At 44.0% G+C, this 24,727-nt stretch overlaps 1 protein-coding gene across 1 annotated transcript; it reads left to right on the top strand.

Annotated features, from left to right (window-relative positions):
- The first annotated feature begins 262 nt into the window (after positions 1-262).
- dhx38 (DEAH (Asp-Glu-Ala-His) box polypeptide 38) lies at positions 263-18,931 on the top strand. The gene is made up of 27 exons (XM_087792979.1): positions 263-463; positions 888-1,216; positions 1,356-1,537; positions 1,630-1,791; positions 1,863-2,025; positions 2,175-2,293; positions 2,457-2,530; positions 2,594-2,749; positions 2,810-2,971; positions 3,100-3,207; positions 3,367-3,485; positions 3,552-3,689; positions 3,762-3,948; positions 4,079-4,264; positions 4,497-4,637; positions 4,720-4,830; positions 4,913-5,029; positions 5,113-5,220; positions 5,294-5,406; positions 5,535-5,743; positions 8,457-8,611; positions 9,155-9,310; positions 9,390-9,524; positions 10,142-10,267; positions 10,354-10,449; positions 17,813-17,934; positions 18,571-18,931. The coding sequence occupies exons 1-27, from the start codon at positions 455-457 to the stop codon at positions 18,650-18,652; spliced, it is 3,765 nt and encodes a 1,254-aa protein (XP_087649105.1). The 5' UTR covers positions 263-454; the 3' UTR covers positions 18,653-18,931.
- The last annotated feature ends 5,796 nt before the right edge of the window (positions 18,932-24,727 follow it).

Here is a 24,727-nt window from a genome sequence, read left to right as displayed (position 1 = left end):
TATCATATTTATAAACTGTAATTTTTTCTTGTGAAACCAAACTATATTTCCTGGCTTGATCTTTTTCTAAATAGTGCTATATCTATTTTATTTAAAATGTTGGAAACGAGATCGCGCCAATCCAATAATTAATGTATTTAATATGTATGTGATAGCGTTTAAAAAAAGAAAAAACGTTAATGGCCTAAATATACTTTGTAGAACTTTTTTTAAAATAAAGGTTTTTGAGAAACCACGTTGCATGCTGGGACGGCGACAGTAATGGCTGCTCTCTTACATGTAAACATATGCGTTGTCTCAACGATATACACCGTAAATGTTTCCACCCATTAGTTAACTCTCAACAGGTGTCTTTATATAAACGGTGTGACGAGTTTATTTAGCTACAAATGGTTTTCTTTAGGATTTCATCATCGCAGGGATTCAATTCGCTGCTAACGGAACATTAGCCTGCATGCTAGCGGTGAGTCTCTTTCATTACTAGCTACTCATTTCCCGCGAACGCGACAAGCGAATTCTCATTCATCCTAACATTCAATGTGGGATTAAATATTATTATGACAGTTAATCACTATTTGGTTTACGACACGAAGTCGTGTTGAGCAGCTCAAGTGGGATCCACTCTTGCTTAGTAACACGCTGAGGTTAAAATAAACCTTTACATGATTCCATAAACAAATCCCTCCTACTAATGTTCGTGTTTACACAATGATTTCTGACTGAATATCTGTCAATTTCCGACTGTTCTCGTGTGTATGAATCCAACATAAAACGAAACACAAAGTAAGCTACGGCTGCTGCTTTTGAGAAACAGATCCTAAATTTCTCATAACCGTGTGATTAACATCAACCAACAGTTAATTGATCTTTTCCTCCCTATTCCACAGACGATGGATGACGATGACTCTTTACATCGTCTGGAGGGGTCCGATCCATCTGCTCAAGTGGGTGGACTGGTTGTAAAAAAGAAGAGTGCAGCGTCAGACCCCCATGTGTTCAGGGCACCAACTCCTCGCACGTCTCTGCTGGGCTTGGATCTCCTGGCGGCACAAAAAAGAAAAGAGCGTGAAAATAAGGAACACGATGATTCTAACGGAGATGAAAGTGGTCGAAAGAAGTCAAAAGTTACCTCTTACAAGGATTGGGAGGAAAACATAAGTGACTCTGGCTCAGACGAGGAAGAAGATGGAAGGAGCAGACACGAGAAGAAAGAAAGGTAGATATTGTGCACAGCTCCTGTCCTCTAATTAATATCTTTTTACACGTTTATGCCAAACCATACCTTAGCTTATAAATGTATTTGAAACGCTTCTATCAAGCTTTTTGATAAACTTCTTTTTTAATTATTAAAATAGGAAATATCGCCTGATTGGTTCAGAGACACCTTCCAGTCCAGGCGGTGTCAGTGAAGAGTTTCGTCGTTTACACAAGCAACGTGAAAAAGAAAGGCGGGAACATGGAGTGTATGCTTCCTCCAAAGAAGATAAAGACAAGGAGAGAAGAAAAGAAAAGAGTGGGGACCGAAGGTCTCACAGAGGTAACTGTGAATTTTATACAATAATCTATTGGTCTCTCCATTTTTAATCACTTTTCATCAAGTTGCTTGAAATGTTTTGTTCTGTTTTGTAGAAGAACGTGACGCTGGTTACAGTCGTGGCAGCAGCACTGGCCGGTCTGAACGCTCGGACCGCAGTGAGCGAAGTGAGCGCTCTCAACGAGACGGCTGGTCCGACCGGATCAGTCGAGGAAGTAAGCGGGACGAACCCTCCACGCCACGTGACCGCCCAAGAGGTGAGAATCACATTTGATGCAGTCTAAGACATTTAGGACATATTTAATGAAAATACATTTTCTTTTCTTAGATTCATTCACACCATCGCGATCCAATTGGGAAGAGGATGACAGCGGGTATAACAGCTCAAGACATTCTCAGTGGGAGTCTCCCTCCCCTGTGCTTTCTTCTCGAGAATCAGACCGCTCTGAGCGCAGCCATCGCACTGGTCGAGAGATTGAAAGGCGAGAAAAGTAAGCTTAAAATCTAATATATATCATATTGGTTGCACAAGAAAGGCTATTGATATTGCCAATACAATCTATTGTCTTTATGTAATCTATTTCCTCAGTTGATAAAAACTATTTAAAAGCCATGCTTACATGTTCTACTGTGATTTTAGGTCAGTAAGAAGTGGTTTCCCTGCTGATACACCACTGCCCACGCCTTCCTACAAGTACAACGAGTGGGCCAATGACCGAAAGCATCTGGGTTCTACCCCACGTCTATCTCAAGGAAAAGGTAGCATGAAGATGTCCTTAAAGTTTTATTCTTTTCCCTTGCATTTTTGAGTTTAATTTTAAAAGCTATTTTTGAGCTTTAATCGCCGTAGCTTTAAGATCAAAGCACATCAGATGTAATAAGGAATCGAAAAAAACAGATTTGTCTCTTTTGTTCACATTAGTGAGAAAAGATGGCGAGGGAGGAATTCCATTCGACAACGAGGATGAAAAAGATCAGTGGGAAGAAGACCAGAAAGTAAGCGAAACAGGAATTCTGTCACATGAAGTTTTGGGTTGTTGAAGTTTGATGTGTCTGCAGCAAGCTGACAGGGACTGGTACATGATGGATGAAGGCTATGATGAGTTCCACAACCCTTTCACTTCTACCTCTGAGGAATATATTAAGAAGAGAGAACAAGTTCTTCAGAAACAGACCCAGAAACGGATATCTGCCCAGAAGCGGCAGATAAATGAGGTGTGTAAATTAGATTGTTTGGTCAGTTTTGTATTTTTCAACAACTTTGGATTTGTTTAGGACAATGAACGCTGGGAGACCAACCGCATGTTAACAAGTGGAGTGGTACAAAGGCTTGAGGTAGACGAAGACTTTGAAGAGGACAATGCTACAAAAGTTCACCTCCTCGTTCACAACCTGGTCCCTCCTTTCCTGGATGGAAGAATAGTGTTCACTAAACAAGTAACGACCATGTCATTCATACTTGATACTTTTTGGTAGAATCTGCTTATTTTCTGTCCAATTCTTTTTGGGAGGATTGTGTTTTCTTTAGCTAATACTTTCTGTTTGACAAAAACATCTTCCTTCAGCCTGAGCCTGTGATTCCTGTGAAAGACCCAACATCTGACATGGCTATCATCTCACGAAAAGGCAGTCAGCTTGTTCGTAAACATCGTGAGCAGAAGGAACGTAAGAAGGTAAGCGTGTGTGGTTGTCGAATATTATTTATCCATTTCTTTTTTTTTTATGCTTTGAGTTGGCCAAACAAAAATGCTAAAGTATTATTACTTTTTAAATCATGTGCAGAAAATATTGGATAATAAAAATTGGAAAAACGTGAACGCATGTTTTTTCAGGCTCAGCACAAGCACTGGGAGTTGGCTGGAACCAAGTTGGGTGATATTATGGGAATCAAGAAAGTGGAGGATGCTGATGCAAGGGGACCCGTAGGAGAGGACGGCAAAGTCGACTACAGGTACGAGCCTCAAGAACCGGGTCGGAAATGAATTGTGACCAAACGACATTTTAATTTTTTCCTCAGGGCGGATCAGAAATTTGCAGATCACATGAAGGAGAAGTCCGAAGCCAGCAGTGAGTTTGCAAAAAAGAAAAGCATTTTGGAGCAGAGGCAGTACCTGCCAATCTTTGCTGTGCGACAACAACTTCTTAATATCATAAGGTGAGCAACACGTGACTCGACTAAAGTACATTTAAGGTTTCTATGGTTCTGATGCATCTGTGGTTACTTCAGGGACAACAGCATAGTGATTGTTGTTGGAGAAACTGGCAGTGGAAAGACAACTCAGTTGACTCAGTACCTGCATGAGGACGGATACACGAGCTACGGCATGGTGGGATGCACACAGCCCAGACGAGTGGCCGCCATGAGTGTTGCCAAGAGAGTTAGTGAAGAGATCGGGACCAATCTGGGAGAGGAGGTGTTTGTTTTTTTTAATCAAAGCTGTGTGCCAGAATAAATCAAGAGAAGCCAGAGGTCGTGATCTCTACAACCATCTGGTGGACCGATGTCTGAATTACATTACTGAGGCAAATGTTTTCCTCCTGCAGGTGGGCTATGCTATTCGTTTTGAAGACTGCACCACTGAGAAGACATTAATAAAGTACATGACAGACGGGATTCTGCTAAGAGAGTCGCTCCGGGAGTCTGATCTGGACCACTACAGTGCCGTCATCATGGACGAGGCTCACGAACGCTCCCTGAACACTGATGTGCTCTTTGGTCTGCTCCGTGAGGTAAAACTTCATCAATGTTGCAACAAAATCTCTGTGTGACATTGAGGAGTGAGAACACATTTCAGATATTCCTTTATTTGTCCCACTGTGGGGACATATGGGTTGTCACAGCAGTAAAAGGAATAGAAGAAGATAAATACACTGTAAACTAACAACATTATAAAAATGTAATAATTGAATATAAAATACTAATAATATACCATCACTAAATTGATTCTGTGCTGTTCACTAGGTTGTTTCTCGGCGGACGGATTTGAAACTAATAGTTACATCTGCAACCATGGACTCTGATAAATTTGCATCATTTTTTGGAAACGTTCCAATTTTCAACATTCCAGGACGAACATTTCCAGTGGACATCTTGTTCAGCAAGGTATGTCCGATTACCATGTGTTGCAAACACCATCATTCGGTGCCGCAGGACGGGCTTTTGTTTGAACATCTGTTTCATGCAGACCCCTCAGGAGGACTATGTGGAGGCTGCAGTGAAACAGGCTCTACAGATCCACTTGAGTGGACTCTTCGGCGATATCCTCATCTTTATGCCTGGACAGGAAGATATTGAGGTTAGTTATGAGGTTCACTATCTTACTACTTTCTCAAGAAAACTTGTTAAGCTGTAAAGTTTGCATTTGTTTATCCTTCCAGGTAACCTCAGATCAGATTGTTGAGAGATTAGAAGATTTGGAGAACGCACCTCTACTGGCTGTGCTTCCTATCTACTCTCAGCTGCCTTCTGACCTTCAAGCCAAGATTTTCCAAAAGGTTTTGTCATTAAAGTCTTTTCTATTTGCATGTTATTTTACTATTGTCTTGCTATATGAACTCCTGACCTTCGCGATGATTAGGCCCCGGATGGTGTCAGGAAATGCATCGTGGCCACCAACATTGCAGAAACTTCTCTGACTGTAGATGGAATCATGTTTGTTGTGGATGCTGGATACTGCAAGCTAAAGGTAAAGAGTATTTAATTCATCAAGTCTGCTCACATTTACAAGCAAGTTTAACCTGCAAGTTTCTCGCTATCAGGTTTTCAATCCTCGGATCGGGATGGACGCGCTGCAGATCTATCCCATCAGCCAGGCCAATGCAAACCAACGTTCTGGAAGAGCGGGACGTACCGGACCAGGCCAGTGTTACAGGTAAAGAACTGCCTTAACAATAGTTAAACAAAAAAATGGTGGTACATTTAAAAATGAAAAAACAACGTTTGAGATTTACAATGTATTTTCGACTTTTAAACGGCTGACTTCATGTTTTCTGTTTCCAGGCTTTACACTCAGAGTGCTTATAAAAATGAAATGCTGACCGTCACCATACCTGAGATCCAGAGGACAAATCTGGCCAATGTGGTTCTTCTGTTGAAGTCTCTGGGGGTTCAGGATTTGCTTCTCTTCCACTTCATGGATCCACCACCAGAGGACAACATGCTCAACTCAATGTACCAACTGTGGATTTTGGGAGCCCTTGATAACACAGGTGAGAGGGTTGTGACCGGATGACACAGGTGAGATGGTTGTGACTGGATGACACAGGTGAGAGGGTTGTGACTGGATGACACAGGTGAGAGGGTTGTGACTGGATGACACAGGTGAGAGGGTTGTGACTGGATGACACAGGTGAGAGGGTTGTGACTGGATGACACAGGTGAGATGGTTGTGACCGGATGACACAGGTGAGATGGTTGTGACCGGATGACACAGGTGAGATGGTTGTGACCGGATGACACAGGTGAGATGGTTGTGACTGGATGACACAGGTGAGATGGTTGTGACTGGATGACACAGGTGAGAGGGTTGTGACTGGATGACACAGGTGAGAGGGTTGTGACTGGATGACACAGGTGAGAGGGTTGTGACTGGATGACACAGGTGAGACGGTTGTGACTGGATGACACAGGTGAGAGGGTTGTGACTGGATGACACAGGTGAGACGGTTGTGACTGGATGACACAGGTGAGAGGGTTGTGACTGGATGACACAGGTGAGAGGGTTGTGACTGGATGACACAGGTGAGATGGTTGTGACTGGATAACACAGGTGAGATGGTTGTGACTGGATGACACAGGTGAGACGGTTGTGACTGGATGACACAGGTGAGACGGTTGTGACTGGATGACACAGGTGAGACGGTTGTGACTGGATGACACAGGTGAGACGGTTGTGACTGGATGACACAGGTGAGACGGTTGTGACTGGATGACACAGGTGAGACGGTTGTGACTGGATGACACAGGTGAGACGGTTGTGACTGGATGACACAGGTGAGAGGGTTGTGACTGGATGACACAGGTGAGAGGGTTGTGACTGGATGACACAGGTGAGATGGTTGTGACTGGATGACACAGGTGAGAGGGTTGTGACTGGATGACACAGGTGAGAGGGTTGTGACTGGATGACACAGGTGAGACGGTTGTGACTGGATGACACAGGTGAGAGGGTTGTGACTGGATGACACAGGTGAGACGGTTGTGACTGGATGACACAGGTGAGAGGGTTGTGACTGGATGACACAGGTGAGAGGGTTGTGACTGGATGACACAGGTGAGAGGGTTGTGACTGGATGACACAGGTGAGATGGTTGTGACTGGATAACACAGGTGAGATGGTTGTGACTGGATGACACAGGTGAGACGGTTGTGACTGGATGACACAGGTGAGACGGTTGTGACTGGATGACACAGGTGAGACGGTTGTGACTGGATGACACAGGTGAGACGGTTGTGACTGGATGACACAGGTGAGACGGTTGTGACTGGATGACACAGGTGAGACGGTTGTGACTGGATGACACAGGTGAGACGGTTGTGACTGGATGACACAGGTGAGAGGGTTGTGACTGGATGACACAGGTGAGAGGGTTGTGACTGGATGACACAGGTGAGAGGGTTGTGACTGGATGACACAGGTGAGAGGGTTGTGACTGGATGACACAGGTGAGAGGGTTGTGACTGGATGACACAGGTGAGACGGTTGTGACTGGATGACACAGGTGAGACGGTTGTGACTGGATGACACAGGTGAGAGGGTTGTGACTGGATGACACAGGTGAGACGGTTGTGACTGGATGACACAGGTGAGAGGGTTGTGACTGGATGACACAGGTGAGAGGGTTGTGACTGGATGACACAGGTGAGATGGTTGTGACTGGATGACACAGGTGAGACGGTTGTGACTGGATGACACAGGTGAGACGGTTGTGACTGGATGACACAGGTGAGACGGTTGTGACTGGATGACACAGGTGAGACGGTTGTGACTGGATGACACAGGTGAGACGGTTGTGACTGGATGACACAGGTGAGACGGTTGTGACTGGATGACACAGGTGAGAGGGTTGTGACTGGATGACACAGGTGAGAGGGTTGTGACTGGATGACACAGGTGAGACGGTTGTGACTGGATGACACAGGTGAGACGGTTGTGACTGGATGACACAGGTGAGAGGGTTGTGACTGGATGACACAGGTGAGAGGGTTGTGACTGGATGACACAGGTGAGATGGTTGTGACTGGATGACACAGGTGAGATGGTTGTGACTGGATGACACAGGTGAGACGGTTGTGACTGGATGACACAGGTGAGACGGTTGTGACTGGATGACACAGGTGAGACGGTTGTGACTGGATGACACAGGTGAGACGGTTGTGACTGGATGACACAGGTGAGACGGTTGTGACTGGATGACACAGGTGAGACGGTTGTGACTGGATGACACAGGTGAGAGGGTTGTGACTGGATGACACAGGTGAGACGGTTGTGACTGGATGACACAGGTGAGATGGTTGTGACTGGATGACACAGGTGAGATGGTTGTGACTAGATAATTCTGACTAGTTAAAATGTTGTAATGTGCAGTAAACGGAGCAGATCATTCGGCTCTGGAGATGAATAAGTCTCGCTTGTCTCATGGTTTCCATGACACTTGAAGGATGGATTCTAGAGTAAAGCAACTATTTATCTGACCTGGCATCGACCCCGAGTTAACCCAAGATTTACGATTATGTTCCAAACTGGCTGTTAAGCTTTTATGTATTTTCTCTGAAGGACACAAAAGTATTCCCTCTGTCTCACACTTTCTAGAAATGTGTAATAAAGCTCACTTTGTGTCAATTGTTGATTGACACATTGATTTGTGTCTCAATGAGATGCTGCAATTGTGACTTATTTTCTGAATCTCTTTCTTGCATCAGGTGCTTTGACACCCACTGGCCGCATGATGGTGGAGTTTCCTCTGGACCCGGCTCTGTCCAAGATGTTGATTGTGTCTTGCGACATGGGATGTAGTGCCGACATTCTCATCATTGTGTCCATGCTCTCTGTGCCAGCCATCTTCTACAGACCCAAGGTACCTTCTCCTGCTGAGTGTGGACTCAACATGTTAGACATGTTTGAGTTCTTCTTTCATTTTCTTTCCTGGTTTTCTGCAGACTTTAACTTTATAAACATGTGGTTCTGTGGAGCTGCTTTTCCAACTTCAGTTCTGATGGTTTTCTCTAGAGATGCGTTGATTGGACTTTATGGTACTTTGAGTTTGGACGGATCCGATATTGCTTTTGGAAGATCAACTTTCTTACAGTGACGTTATTCTGTTCATGCTTTGAATGACAACAGAAATTAATATTTATTTAAATCAAGGGTTTTGACGGTTTAACAACATTTTTATAAAATAAAGGAAATACACATTGTTGACTCTATAACCTGCAAACATTGAAGACACCTGTGTAACAATATACTATAACCCTGCAGGTGTCGAGCTCATTCAGTGAACACTAAACCTCCAGACCTAATGTAATGAACAAAGATGGATGCATTTAATTTGACGTTTATTATGTCCAGAATTATGTTGTTCATCATGTTGATACGTCAGTGTCTTGCTCTGTGTCCGTAGGGTCGCGAGGAGGAGAGCGACCAGGTCAGGGAGAAGTTCTCTGTGCCTGAAAGTGACCACCTGACGTATCTGAACGTCTACATGCAGTGGAAGAATAATAACTACTCCAGCATCTGGTGCAACGATCACTTCATTCACACTAAGGCCATGCGCAAGGTCAGACTTCACTGTTTCATGGAGTTTCATGTTGGATGTTTCATTGCTGGAGGAAGTGAACCCTGTTCTCGTGCTGCAGGTGCGTGAAGTACGTTCTCAGCTGAAGGACATCATGGTGCAGCAGAGGATGAATCTCATGTCCTGCGGCTCTGACTGGGACGTGATCAGAAAGTGCATTTGTGCTGCTTATTTCCACCAAGCTGCCAAACTCAAGGTTTCTTCTTCTCCTTCCTTTGTTCCATTTCTTGCACTTACCTGCTCATAGAGAATTGTAATTAATAATAATAATTTCCAAACTAAATGCATTTTTACCCATTAAATTAGATATTTTTATTTGAATAATTCAAAAATAAATTTTAAATTCAAAATGTATGTTAGTATAATTAGGACAATACCAACTGAGTACCGAGCGCGTCTGTGTTGTCATGTGATTTTCTGCGCAACACATGATTGGCTGAAGGTTCGATCACGTCGTTTAACTCTGGTTCAACTTTTAATGCAACATTTTTACATTGAATTTAAAGGCTAAGAATAATAAGAAATAAAAGTTTGGAATAATTGTAACTAAGCTTAAAACTCTTTATGTTAAATAAAGAAAAGCTAACATTAACACATTTTAATTCTGTTATTCAATAAAAATAAAATCATCTTATAGAAATGATTGAATTGAACTAAAACAACATAAACAACCAGTAAAAAAACAAACAAAGTTCCAGATGTTTTCATGAGTCATCTGACACTGATGTTATAACACGACGTCGATCCTTCCAGAGAGAATTTAGAATGAATGTTTGTGATGATGTTTTAGATTAATCGTGTTTGTTCTGTCAGGGCATCGGAGAATATGTGAACGTGAGAACAGGAATGCCGTGTCACCTGCACCCGACCAGCTCCTTGTTTGGAATGGGCTACACACCTGATTACATCATCTACCACGAGCTGGTCATGACCACCAAGGTGACTCCGCCTCACACCTGAGCTTCAACCACATGCTAACGTGGCTCCATGTCTTACCTTACCTTACCTTACCTTACGTCTCGCAGGAATACATGCAGTGTGTGACGGCCGTGGACGGAGAGTGGCTGGCGGAGCTCGGACCCATGTTCTACAGCATCAAGCATGCTGGGAAGAGCAGAGGAGTGAGTGGAACACATTCATCATTCATAAACATTAGGTTGCATCATTAATAATGTTTGAATATTAGATGTTAAGAAATATTATATTAATATAATAGACTGTTAGTACTTGCATAGTACTGTCAATACTTTACAAGAAGCGAAGCAAGATCCAGGGACTGGACAAAATTATTAAATAGGTTATAAATGATTTTACTCTGACATGTTGATGTTGATGTGAAGTTACAATGACTTCATCACAGTTTAAATGAACATGTACAGTAACACAGTACAGTAACCATACCGTTTGTACTGCAATACTGCCTCGTTCATCACTAGTTTGTACTGCAATACTGCCTCGTTTATCACTAGTTTGTACTGCAATACTGCCTCGTTTATCACTAGTTTGTACTGCAATACTGCCTCGTTTATCACTAGTTTGTACTGCAATACTGCCTGGTTCATCAATAGTTTGAACTGCAATACTGCCTAGTTCATCAATAGTTTGAACTGCAGTACTGCCTGGTTCATCAATAGTTTGAACTACAATACTGCCTCGTTCATCACTAGTTTGAACTGCAATACTGCCTGGTTCATCAATAGTTTGAACTACAATACTGCCTCGTTCATCACTAGTTTGAACTGCAATACTGCCTGGTTCATCAATAGTTTGAATTGCAATACTGCCTGGTTCATCAATAGTTTGTACTACAATACTGCCTGGTTCATCAATAGTTTGTACTACAATACTGCCTGGTTCATCACTAGTTTGTACTATATTACTTACTTACTTACTTACAATACTGCCTGGTTCATCAATAGTTTGTACTACAATACTGCCTGGTTCATCAATAGTTTATACTACAATACTGCCTGGTTCATCAATAGTTTGAACTGCAATACTGCCTGGTTCATCAATAGTTTATACTACAATACTGCCTGGTTCATCAATAGTTTATACTACAATACTGCCTGGTTCATCAATAGTTTGAACTGCAATACTGCCTGGTTCATCAATAGTTTATACTACAATACTGCCTGGTTCATCAATAGTTTATACTACAATACTGCCTATTGTATCACGGGTTACTTCCTGAAAACTGAAAATTGAATATTTGTTTAAATCAACATTTATTTTAGCTTGAACTCAAGAGTCTTCTCTCAACAAGCCTCTCATTAACGGTGACCTGAACAGCTCCCATCATGCTTTGCTGCCCAGCCAACCAATCATAGCTGTGGATGACTTTTGAAAACATAGACGTAGAATTTAAATACAGTATTATAGTGTATCCACTGGATCACTTCAGTCCTTTATTGTAATTTCAACAAGTACATCAAGGTTAAAAAATACAAATGTTGTTACAGCTTATTATCAAACAACGATAAAAACTACATTAAAGTATACTTAGAGATTTAGGGGTAAAACCTCATGATGGCAGCCGTGAAGTACGTCTCCATAGAAGCTGAAGAATTTGCTAAATAACTCTGAAGGACGACGAGAACATCTGTAGCAGCGAAGATGCTCTAGGAGTCGACATGGATGGACGAGGACATGAGTCTTTAGGAACCGAGAAGGTTCTCAGAAGACGCTCTAGGAGTCGACATGGATGGACGAGGACATGATTCTATAGGAACCGAGAAGGTTCTCAGAAGATGCTCTAGGAGTCAACATGGATGGACGAGGACATGATTCTTTAGGAACTGAGAAGGTTCTCAGAAGATGCTCTAGGAGTCGACATGGATGGACGAGGACATGATTCTTTAGGAACTGAGAAGGTTCTCAGAAGATCCTCTAGGAGTCGACATGGATGGACGAGGACATGATTCTTTAGGAACTGAGAAGGTTCTCAGAAGACCCTCTAGGAGTCGACATGGATGGACGAGGACATGATTCTTTAGGAACTGAGAAGGTTCTCAGAAGATGCTCTAGGAGTCGACATGGATGGACGAGGACATGATTCTTTAGGAACCGAGAAGGTTCTCAGAAGATGCTCTAGGAGTCGACATGGATTGACGAGGACATGATTCTTTAGGAACCGAGAAGGTTCTCAGAAGATGCTATAGGAGTCGACATGGATGGACGAGGACATGATTCTTTAGGAACTGAGAAGGTTCTCAGAAGATGCTCTAGGAGTCGACATGGATGGACGAGGACATGATTCTTTAGGAACTGAGAAGGTTCTCAGAAGATGCTCTAGGAGTCGACATGGATTGACGAGGACATGATTCTTTAGGAACCGAGAAGGTTCTCAGAAGATGCTCTAGGAGTCGACATGGATGGACGAGGACATGATTCTTTAGGAACTGAGAAGGTTCTCAGAAGATGCTCTAGGAGTCGACATGGATTGACGAGGACATGATTCTTTAGGAACTGAGAAGGTTCTCAGAAGACCCTCTAGGAGTCGACATGGATGGACGAGGACATGATTCTTTAGGAACTGAGAAGGTTCTCAGAAGACGCTCTAGGAGTCGACATGGATGGACGAGGACATGATTCTTTAGGAACCGAGAAGGTTCTCAGAAGATGCTCTAGGAGTCGACATGGATGGACGAGGACGTGATTCTTTAGGAACTGAGAAGGTTCTCGGAAGACGCTCTAGGAGTCGACATGGATTGACGAGGACATGATTCTTTAGGAACTGAGAAGGTTCTCAGAAGACGCTCTAGGAGTCGACATGGATGGACGAGGACATGATTCTTTAGGAACCGAGAAGGTTCTCAGAAGACGCTCTAGGAGTCGACATGGATTGACGAGGACATGATTCTTTAGGAACTGAGAAGGTTCTCAGAAGACGCTCTAGGAGTCGACATGGATTGACGAGGACATGATTCTTTAGGAACTGAGAAGGTTCTCAGAAGACGCTCTAGGAGTCGACATGGATTGACGAGGACATGATTCTTTAGGAACTGAGAAGGTTCTCAGAAGACGCTCTAGGAGTCGACATGGATGGACGAGGACATGATTCTTTGGGAACTAAGAAGGTTCTCAGAAGACGCTCTAGGAGTCGACATAGATGGACGAGGACATGATTCTTTAGGAACCGAGAAGGTTCCCAGAAGACGCTCTAGGAGTCGACATGGATGGACGAGGACATGATTCTTTAGGAACCGAGAAGGTTCTCAGAAGACGCTCTAGGAGTCGACATGGATGGACGAGGACATGATTCTTTAGGAACTGAGATGGTTCTCAGAAGACACTCTAGGAGTCGACATGGATTGACGAGGACATGATTCTTTAGGAACTGAGAAGGTTCTCAGAAGACGCTCTAGGAGTCGACATGGATTGACGAGGACATGATTCTTTAGGAACTGAGAAGGTTCTCAGAAGACCCTCTAGGAGTCGACATGGATGGACGAGGACATGATTCTTTAGGAACCGAGAAGGTTCTCAAAAGACGCTCTAGGAGTCGACACGGATTGACGAGGACATGATTCTTTAGGAACCGAGAAGGTTCTCAGAAGATGCTCTAGGAGTCGACATGGATGGACGAGGACATGATTCTTTAGGAACTGAGAAGGTTCTCAGAAGATGCTCTAGGAGTCGACATGGATGGACGAGGACATGATTCTTTAGGAACCGAGAAGGTTCTCAGAAGATGCGCTAGGAGTCGACATGGATGGACAAGGACATGATTCTTTAGGAACCAAGAAGGTTCTCAGAAGACGCTCTAGGAGTCGACATGGATGGACGAGGACATGATTCTTTAGGAACCGAGAAGGTTCTCAGAAGATGCTCTAGGAGTCGACATGGATGGACGAGGACATGATTCTTTAGGAACCGAGAAGGTTCTCAGAAGACGCAGGATAGTTACTGCAGAGGATTCAGAACATGTTGCTACAGAGATGTTGCTACAGAGATGCTAAAGGTTCAGTTCCTGAGTCACTCAATGTTCACTAATGTGTCCTAGAGTTTATTTATTTGTTTTTGAGGGAGTGAAGCAGTTTTGTTTGAAAGTAATAGATAAATAAATATTGTTTCGTTTAATATCATCGGTGCAAAGATATTGTCAAAACTCAAGAAGGATAAAGTTCTTAACTTTCTTACAAGAAACATCTTGATGACGTAGAACAAGATAAACTGAATAAATCAGGATTTAAACATATTTGTTTTGCTTCTCGTAGAGTGAAATATAATAAACTTTATCTTCTTCTACTTCCAACTTGAAGTTACAACAGAACTTGCAACAATTATCCAGTAGAACTTATTTGTGCTGCACACAGAACTGCAACCTCCCATGATGCATTACTGCCAGTAGCGAAAGCTGATTGGTCGCTTTAAATATATTAATGATATTTAAATGAACCAGAACCAGTGAAACATGATTTTGAACATGTTTATTGACACAAATACTGTATTTAAATACATTTACAGGCTTGTTTATATTTTACATACGTGTTTATTGACACAAATACTGTATTTAAATACATTTACAGGCTTGTTTATATTTTACATACATGTTTGTTGACACAAATACTGTATTTAAATACATTTACAGGCTTGTTTATATTTTACATACATGTTTATTGACACAAATACTGTATTTAAATACATTTACAGGCTTGTTTATATTTTACATACATGTTTATTGACACAAATACTGTATTTAAATAGATTTACAGGCTTGTTTATATTTTACATACGTGTTTATTGACACAAATACTGTATTTAAATACATTTACAGGCTTGTTTATATTTTACATACATGTTTATTGACACAAATACTGTATTTAAATACATTTACAGGCTTGTTTATATTTTACATACATGTTTGTTGACACAAATACTGTATTTAAATACATTTACAGGCTTGTTTATATTTTACATACATGTTTATTGACACAAATACTGTATTTAAATACATTTACAGGCTTGTTTATATTTTACATACATGTTTATTGACACAAATACTGTATTTAAATACATTTACAGGCTTGTTTATATTTTACATACGTGTTTATTGACACAAATACTGTATTTAAATACATTTACAGGCTTGTTTATATTTTACATACGTGCTTATTGACACATACTGTATTTAAATACATTCACAGGCTTGTTTATATTTTACATACATGTTTGTTGACACAAATACTGTATTTAAATACATTCACAGGCTTGTTTATATTTTACATACGTGTTTGTTGACACAAATACTGTATTTAAATACATTCACAGGCTTGTTTATATTTTACATACGTGTTTATTGAAACAAATATTGTATTTAAATACATTTACAGGCTTGTTTATATTTTACATACGTGTTTGTTGACACAAATACTGTATTTAAATACATTCACAGGCTTGTTTATATTTTACATACGTGTTTGTTGACACAAATACTGTATTTAAATACATTCACAGGATTGTTTATATTTTACATACGTGTTTGTTGACACAAATACTGTATTTAAATACATTCACAGGCTTGTTTATATTTTACATACGTGTTTGTTGACACAAATACTGTATTTAAATACATTCACAGGCTTGTTTGAAATAATAATCTAAAACTGCAGATCAGTAACTTGAAGCACTGAGTTGTGACGATGAATAATATGCTGGAAAAGATGCTTCGTTTACAATTGTTTTCAACAAGATCAAATGGTTCTGTTGGAAGAATATTGTTGTTTTGTCACAGCCTTAAAAACATTGTTATTTTGTCACAGCCTTAAAAACATTGTTGTTTTGTCACAGCCTTAAAAACATTGTTGTTTTGCCACAGCCTTAAAAACATTGTTGTTTTGCCACAGCCTTAAAAACATTGTTGTTTTGTCACAGCCTTAAAAACGTTGTTGTTTTGTCACAGCCTTAAAAACATTGTTGTTTTGTCACAGCCTTAAAAACATTGTTGTTTAGTCACAGCCTTAAAAATATTGTTGTTTTGTCACAGCCTTAAAAATATTGTTGTTTTGTCACAGCCTTAAAAACATTGTTGTTTTGTCACAGCCTTAAAAATATTGTTGTTTTGTCACAGCCTTAAAAATATTGTTGTTTTGTCACAGCCTTAAAAACATTGTTGTTTTGTCACAGCCTTAAAAACATTGTTGTTTTGTCACAGCCTTAAAAACATTGTTGTTTTGCCACAGCCTTAAAAACATTGTTGTTTTGTCACAGCCTTAAAAACATTGTTGTTTTGTCACAGCCTTAAAATATTGTTGTTTTGCCACAGCCTTAAAAACATTGTTGTTTTGTCACAGCCTTAAAAACATGTTCGAGTGAAGCATCTTGTTTACAGTATAAAGGAGCAAATTAGATTAAAAGTCAACAACATGTTTGCTTCCATGTTACGGTGAAAATGGACAGAATATGTCGAACACTTTAGAAACGACTTAATTTGAGAATAAATGTTTTATTTTCCATATTTTCCCTGTTTTAATGCATTTTTCTTTCTTTCTTTCACTATGTTTGTAGAAATGTGTGGTTTTAGTCTCTGTTGGCTTTTTCTGTTTTTTTATTTATATATTTTTCATCTTCCTTTATTCTTTTGTTTTCTAATCGATATTTAGTACTTAAAGAAGATCCCGGTGCTGCAGTAAAACACAAACATATCAACCTTTATTCTGTCATATTGTTGTATTATATTGCACATGATATTGAGTAATGCGTTTTTAAGGCACTTCAGATGATTATGGTTGTTTTTAAGTGTTTGTTGTTGATTCCATTGATGCAAGAGTTCAAACCAAGAATATCTACGATGTCTTCGTCCAGCGATCAGTGCCTCGTGGATCATGTTCTGATGATGCAGCGACTGATCCAGACTCGCATGTTCGGACTCGCATGTTCGGACTCGCATGTTCGGACGCTCCATAGACTCCAGTCTCACATTAACAACATCTCTGAGGAGGCAGGAGGTGTTTTAAGCAACTGTTCACTGTTCACACTCCAGCTCAGGTTTACTCCTCACTGTTCACACTCCAGCTCAGGTTTACTCCTCACTGTTCACACTCCAGCTCAGGTTTACTCCTCACTGTTCACACTCCAGCTCAGGTTTACTCCTCACTGTTCACACTCCAGCTCAGGTTTACTCCTCACTGTTCACACTCCAGCTCAGGTTTACTCCTCACTGTTCACACTCCAGCTCAGGTTTACTCCTCACTGTTCACACTCCAGCTCAGGTTTACTCCTCACTGTTCACACTCCAGCTCAGGTTTACTCCTCACTGTTCACACTCCAGCTCAGGTTTACTCCTCACTGTTCACACTCCAGCTCAGGTTTACTCCTCACTGTTCACACTCCAGCTCAGGTTTACTCCTCTGGCGGCAGCAGCTCCAGAAGTCGTCATTAGTGTCTCCGTAGTTGAGTTGATGTAATAAAGTAGGTTTGAAACAGAGGTCGCTCCTTCAGCTTCAAACCTGATCTTCTGTTTAAAACTCTCGTCTCCTGCAGGAGAACCGCCGGCGAGCGAAGGAGGAGCTCACCAACATGGAGGAGGAGATGATGCTCGCGCAGGAGCAGCTGCGAGCTCGTCGTGACGAGCAGGAGAGAAAGAGCAACGTCGGCAGCGTCCGGTACGTCAGGAGTTGACCCTCGTGACCCTCGTGACCTTACGCTCCCTCACGACCTCAGGGCTCCTGCTCCAGACCTATTATCTTATTAGCTTTGGGTCAAAGGTCGACAACCTCCACCACTGCACATGGATTTATGAAGCCAGGGAGGTCGTTGACCTTTGACCCAGAGACACAAAAGGAATACATTCTTGTTATTATTTATGTTATTAATATTGATTTCATTATTACTTTTTTTATTAGATATATTCCTGTTATTATGAATGTTATGTTATTATGAATATTCCTATTATTGTTATTATGATTCATTTTGTTGTTATTGTTGTCGACTAACAAACCAGCAGGATTTCAATGTTTCCACAAACCTGTGAAAAGACTTGTTTGTCGTGAGAAGAAGTTTGTTTTCTTTATTCAAGTTTGAGAAAAACAACACGTGAGTCGTTTATATTCAAGAACCAATAGAAAGTAACGACAACAAAACTGAATCCGTTTATATTTTTTATTTAATACTTTTTGAATCATAAACGGACAAAATATCGTCTGTTTCTTCAGACGCATCATAACGAAGATGATGAAACGTCGTCAACATTAAGACACTAATAATAATTAATGATAATTATTCCCAATAATGTGTTTCAGTGGTGTGAAGATCTTGACTCCGGGGAGGAAGGAAGAAACTCCGTCGACACCCAGACGCACACCTTCAAGATTTGGACTGTGATGCTTCAGCAGGAGGTCAGAGGTCACCTGGATCAAGATGGTCATCAGTTCATCTGAAGTCATGAATCTAACGTGTAAACATGAGTTTCAACACTTGCTTCGTCACCATGTCTCGTACTTTGACTTCATCATGAAACACACGTCGACTCCACAAAGTTTTTCTTCTGGGAAAATGTGTTTTAAAATAAATTCCAGAAATTGCTGAAACTAATTCTAATTACTTTGTACTGAAGTGAGAAATTTCATCGTCTTATAATAAATGTTCAGTATTTTTTTCAAACCGACTTTGTGTTTTTTTTTTTTGATATTGTCCTGTTTATTCTGTGGTGCGTGATGACGGCGTCGGCTTTCATTTCCAAAAACTATTACCGTGGACTGAAGACCTCGACACACGGCGCCGACCGTCAGTCCTGCGTGGTCCGACGTAGTCGCTTTGTCTCTCGAAAAATGCCTCGGAACCCCTCAAAGTCACTGTCGGCAAAAGTGTTCGTTCTGCACATGTGCGTCACTGCAGTGGCACCGGTGTCGACATCAGAGAAGTGAAAACCGTAAACGCTCTGAGACTAGTTGAGAACGGTCGGTGTTCTACGTCATTGGTGCTCCGCCCTCTAACGGCTTCACTATTGGTTTACCCCGAGGCACCGCCTCGTCTCTGAGAAAGCTTAATGAACTCGCCACCCAGCAGGGGGCAGTCCACTTCCTATAAAGGCGGGAAGCACCCGCCGCACTTTCTCCTTTTTCAACTCAGCGAGAAAGCTCCTGACAGTGGAATGTATGATGGCGAATGAATATTGAAGTGAACCATGTGTGCACGAAGACTCCCTGAAGAGGAGACACACATGTCTGCTTCGTTTTGCCTAGAGGCCCAAATCACACGTGATGATTATGTGGCCTTCCGAGTGCTTCCCACGGCTTTTGACAGTGTAAGGAAGCGTTCGAGGCTTGTTGACCCACGCAGATCACGCTCAGATCATGATTATGATCAACACAGGACTGCCATGTTGTTTAAGAAAACAACATGGCAGTCCTGTGCGCTGCACTCGACAAGCTCACGTTCCAACGTGTTGGGCCCTGATGAGTCGAGCTGAGTCGTCTATCGATCATGAACAGACGTCGACTAGGAGGACAACTGGCTCGCTGCATGGAGTCAACCATGAGGTATGCGAGAGCGATCAGGTGAGTATCTCTTGCAGGCCACATAGCCCTCCTGCAGCGCACTCGACGGGTTCACTTGAGAGGTGTTAGTGTGCATGTGTTTCCGCCTGTGAGTGTGACGTATTCACAGGCGTCATTAGAGACTTTCGCCGCTAATGCTAAGCTAACATGCTCCGCCGTTCATAGACGGCGAGAGTTTCCTCTCAGAACACAGTTCGGAGGAGGTTTTAAACCCCTTCGTCCGGGTCATGCCGAGACTGTAATAACGGAGTCTGTCCACACGAATGAAGGGCAGACTCAACCATGTGCCTCGTTTCCAGATAAGCAAATGTCCACGAGACCGGCTTGATCAGCTGTGTTTACTTCACTTCCGTGTTGACATGCGCTAACGGGGTTTGACCGCCGATGAGCGTTGTCAAAAAAATCCCGGCGCTATGGATGACGTCACGTTTGGCGGAGAAACGTCATGGATGACGTCACGTTTGGCGGAGAAACGTCATGGATGACGTCACGTTTCCTCTCCCCTTGGTTCGGAGGGCGAGCCGGGGGGGGGGGGCTGAGGTTAATACTAGTAGCACCAGACCCCCCCGGGGGCGCTCTGGTTCCCAGAGCTGGTGCGCATGGCGGTCGGGGCCTCGTGGGCCATCCCTTGGGGCCCCGCTGCCCTGTGTCAGGCAGGGGGGACTCTGACAGCGCCCCCGGTGCTGGGCCTGCCTCTCAAGGTGTGGCTCCTGCACGGGACGAGCTGATCGGGACTTTGGACCCGGACGTTCTCCACACGCTGGAGAACGCCCGGGCCCCGTCAACACGCAGGCTTATGCCTCAAAGTGGGGGATTTTCTCCCGCTGGTGTTCAGACAGGTCCTTGGACCCCAGCTCTTGTTGGTCTCCGCTATCCTGTCTTTCCTGCAACATTTGCTGGACAACTGGCGGACTGTGGCGACACTGAGAGTGTTCGCATCAGCCATAGCGAAGAGGCATGTCGGTTTTGCGGGTGCTTCGGTTCGCGCCCACCCCTTGGTGGCACGTTTCTTGCGGGGTGCCTGCAGGCTTCGACCTCCTGCAAGGCCTTCCAGCCCTCAGTGGGAGCTCCAGTTGGTACTGGACTCTCTCACAGGCCCGACCTTCGAGCCTCTTGACCAAGTCCCACTGGATATCTTGTCTTCAAGGTATCGCTCCTTCTGGCACTAACAACCACGAAGAGAGCAAGTGAGCTTTGTGCCCTCTCCATTAGCCCTGAGTGTTTTTCCTTGGCATCGAGGAGTCTTCGGTGTCTTTGCGTCCTAACACAGCGTTCCGCCCAAAGATTCTGAGTTCCTTGTTCCGGGCGACGACCTTCACGCTGCGGGCCTTTCATCCGCCGCCCCACTCGGACCCGGGTCAGGAACGTCTCCACCTGTTGTGTCCAGTGAGGGCGTTGGCCTGGTACTTGCGGCGGGTGGCCGTGTTTAGGCGCTCTGATGCCCTTTTTTGTCTGCCACAGTAGATGCCGACGGGGAGAGGCGATCTCCTCCCAGAGGTTCTCTCATTGGGTGAGATCGGCCATTATCCGGGCCTACCGAGCAGCGGGTGGATCCGCTCCTAGCGGTCTGAGGGCACATTCCACCCGTGGTGTGGCAGCCTCAGTGGCTCTTTTGCGGGGTGTGGCAGCAGAGGATATCTGCTCAGCTGCTTCTTGGGCGTCCACGTCTACCTTGCTAAGGCCTTTCTCTTCGACGTGACGGCGGGATCAGTAGCTCATACGGTTTTGAGCGCTGCTGTGCCCCCCCTCGAGGCCCACTGCTCTAGTGGACTTGGATCCTGGGCCGGCGGGGCCCTAGCGATGCTGCTTCAGGAGCGGCGTCCAGCTGGGGGTACATTTATCCCGTCAGGCTTCGCCTTTTGGGTAAACCAATAGCGAAGCCGTTAGAGGGCTTCGCACCAACTCGTAGAACCCCTGAGTTATCTATCATAACCTCAGGTTCTACGAGTTGGTGCGAAGCCCTCTAACCTCGTCGCCCAGCGGCCGCCCTTCTTGCTGAGTTTTCAGTTGGAGAAAGTGCGGCGGGTGCTTCCCGCCTTTATAGGAAGTGGACTGCCCCCTGCTGGGTGGCGAGTTCATTAAGCTTTCTCAGAGACGAGGCGGTGCCTCGGGGTAAACCAATAGCGAAGCCGTTAGAGGGCTTCGCACCAACTCGTAGAACCTAAGGTTATGATAGATTACTCAGGGGTTTTCAACCGTTGAACGAAAGATAAGATAAAAATACGATGGATAACGACACGAAAATGAAACGACTGACATCCGCCCTTGATCTTCTTGATGTGGAAGAAAAAAATCCTGGATCTCACAGCAGCAGCTCGGAGGCTTTTCATGTGTCGAACAAGATTCTAGAATGATCATTAAATTCATGTCAACAATATTGTGTATCATTATAAGCACAAAATGAACATGAATCAGGTGATAATTTAAAAATGTTGCGATGAAGGTTAGGGTTTAGGGTTAGGTTAATTAGAGTTAGTAACCGAGTACAGGTCCCGGTTACGAGCACGGGCCAGTGTGAACGGAGTCCGACCCACGTCTGCTGGACAGGTGAGAGAGAAGGAGAGAGAGGAGAAAAAGAAATTCCAAAATGAGAGGTCTGGGTGGGAGTCAAACCAGGGTCCTAGGAAGTACGGGGCAGTTAATTTGTGCGATGCGCCACGGAGGTCTGCGGAGTTCCTGAACGTAGGGAGGTGGGGTCATGGGTAAAGAATGGAGAAAGAGACAGAGAAAGAAAAAATCAGAGGCATGGGTGGGAATCGAACCCGGGTTCTCAGAAGTTCGGGGCGGTCGATTGTTGTGTGGAGCCATGGAGGTCTGCGGGGTTCCTGAAGGTAAGGAGGTGAGGTCATGGATAAGAAATAGGGATGCAGGGTTAAAAAATATATATCACAATATGGGTAGGGTTAGGGTTAGAGTTAGGTTTTTTTAGGGGTTTGTGGCCGAGTACAGGTCCCGGTCACGAGCACGGGCCAGTGTGGACGGAGTCAGACCCACGTCTGCTGGACAGGCGAGAGGGAAGAGGAGAGAGAGGAAAAATATGTTTTATTTAAAAATGAGAGGTCTGGGTGGGAATCGAACCAGGGTCCTGGGATGTGGAGGGCAGTAGGTTAGCGCGATGCGCCACGGAGGTCCGCGGAGTTCCTTGATGTGGGGGGGTGAGGTCATGGGTAAAAAGGGAGAAAGAGAAGAAAAAAATTATAAAATAAAGCAAAAAATCTGTGGCAGGGGTGAGAATCGAACCCGGGTCCTCAAATGTTGGGGGTGGTCAAGGGGTGTATGGAGCCATGGAGGCCTGCGGGGTTATAGAAAGTAAGGCGGTGAGGTCATGGATAAAAAATGGGGATGCAGGGTTAAAATTAATAATATAAGGGGTGAAGGTTAAGTTTAGGTTTGGGGGGGTGAGGTAAGGAATGGGGGGGTAAAGGTTAAGTTTAGGGTTAGGGGGGTTAGGTTAAGGAATTTGAAAAAAATGGGGGTTTTTTTTAAGAAAAAAAGGGGGCTCAGGGGGTTAGGTTTAGGGTCAGGGTGGGGGTTAGGTTTTGGGGTTAAGGGTAAGGTTTTGGAGTAGGGGGGTGAGGGTTAGGTTTAGGGTTAGGGGGGTTTAGGGTAAGGAATTTGGGAAGGTGTGGTTTAAGGGGCTCAGGGGGTTAGGGTTAGGGTCAGGGTGAGGGTTAGGTATGGGGTTCAGGGTTAGGTTTCAGAGTGGGGGGGTGAAGGTTGGGTTGAGGGTCAGGGTTAGAAATTAGGGCAAGGGGTTAGGGGCTCAGGGGGTAAGGGTTAGGGTAAGGGTAAGGGTTGGGTTTAGAGTTTAAGGGTAGGAGGGGGTAAATGGGAGAGTGAGGGTTAAGTTTAGATTGGGATGGTAAATAGAGGAGAGGGAGAGGAGGAGAGAATAAAGAAGAGAGAGTAAAAGGTGAGAAGTAAGAAAATGATACCACATGATGATTTTTTTGGGGGGATTCAGTTGAGTCCTTTTGGTTAGGGTTAGGGTTTAGGGTTAGGGTTAGGGTTTTGTTTTTGAGGGGGGTTGACAGGGAGGGTCCCTGTCGGGCACGGGCCAGTGCAAACCCAATGGTGACCCCTCCCTACCTGTAAAAGAAATTCAGAAAAAATGAAAGTTTGGAAGTTAGGTTTAAGGGTTTAAAAGTGCGGGGTTGGGTTAAGGGTAGGGGTTGGGGTTAGGTTTGGGTTTAAGTGATGGTTGGGGTTAAATTAAGTTCAGTGTTGGGGAGTGAGTCAATTTAAGATAAGTGAGGAGTTAGGTTAAGGGTAAGGGTTAGGGTTAGGTTTGTGTTGGGGTTAGGTTTGGGTTTGAGTGATGGTTGGGGTTAAATTAAGTTCAGTGTCGGGGAGTGAGTTAATTAAAGATAAGTGAGGAGTTAGGTTAAGGGTTAGGTTTGGGTTTGTGTTGGGGTTAGGTTTGGGTTTAAGTGATGGGTGGGGTTAAAGTTAAGGTGGAGTTGTGTCGATTTGGATTTTTTCATCAGGGCGGTATATCGTTCGAAGAAGCCGTAGTCGGGCAGGTGGTATTGGGGGCAGTTGGGGGGGATCGGTGATGGGGGCATGTCATCCTCATCCAGCGGGACCCCATCGGGAGAGTCGTCGGACTCCACATAGCTGAGTGGGGAAGGTGGCGTGAAGACCGTTGGGGAAGTGGAAGGTGGCGTGATGGCCCCCGAAGGAGCAGAAGACGGTGTGATGATCGCTGGACGTCTCGAAGGCGGTGTGATGGTCGCCGGAGAAGTAGATACGTAGCTGTGGGAGCTACTGTCCCCCCAGTCATGATGGAGACAGGAGGGCGGCGCGAAGACAATAGGAGTATACGTCTGGGAGGCCGTGGAGGTGAGTCCCGTTGGGGAAGTGGAAGGTGGCGTGATGGCCCCCGAAGGAGCAGAAGACG

This window comes from Callionymus lyra, chromosome 6 (genome assembly GCF_982586985.1).
Source record: "Callionymus lyra chromosome 6, fCalLyr1.hap1.1, whole genome shotgun sequence".
NCBI lineage: Eukaryota > Metazoa > Chordata > Actinopteri > Syngnathiformes > Callionymidae > Callionymus > Callionymus lyra.
The sequence above is the reverse complement of the archived record's forward strand: the minus strand, read 5'-3'. Positions and strand labels throughout refer to the sequence as shown.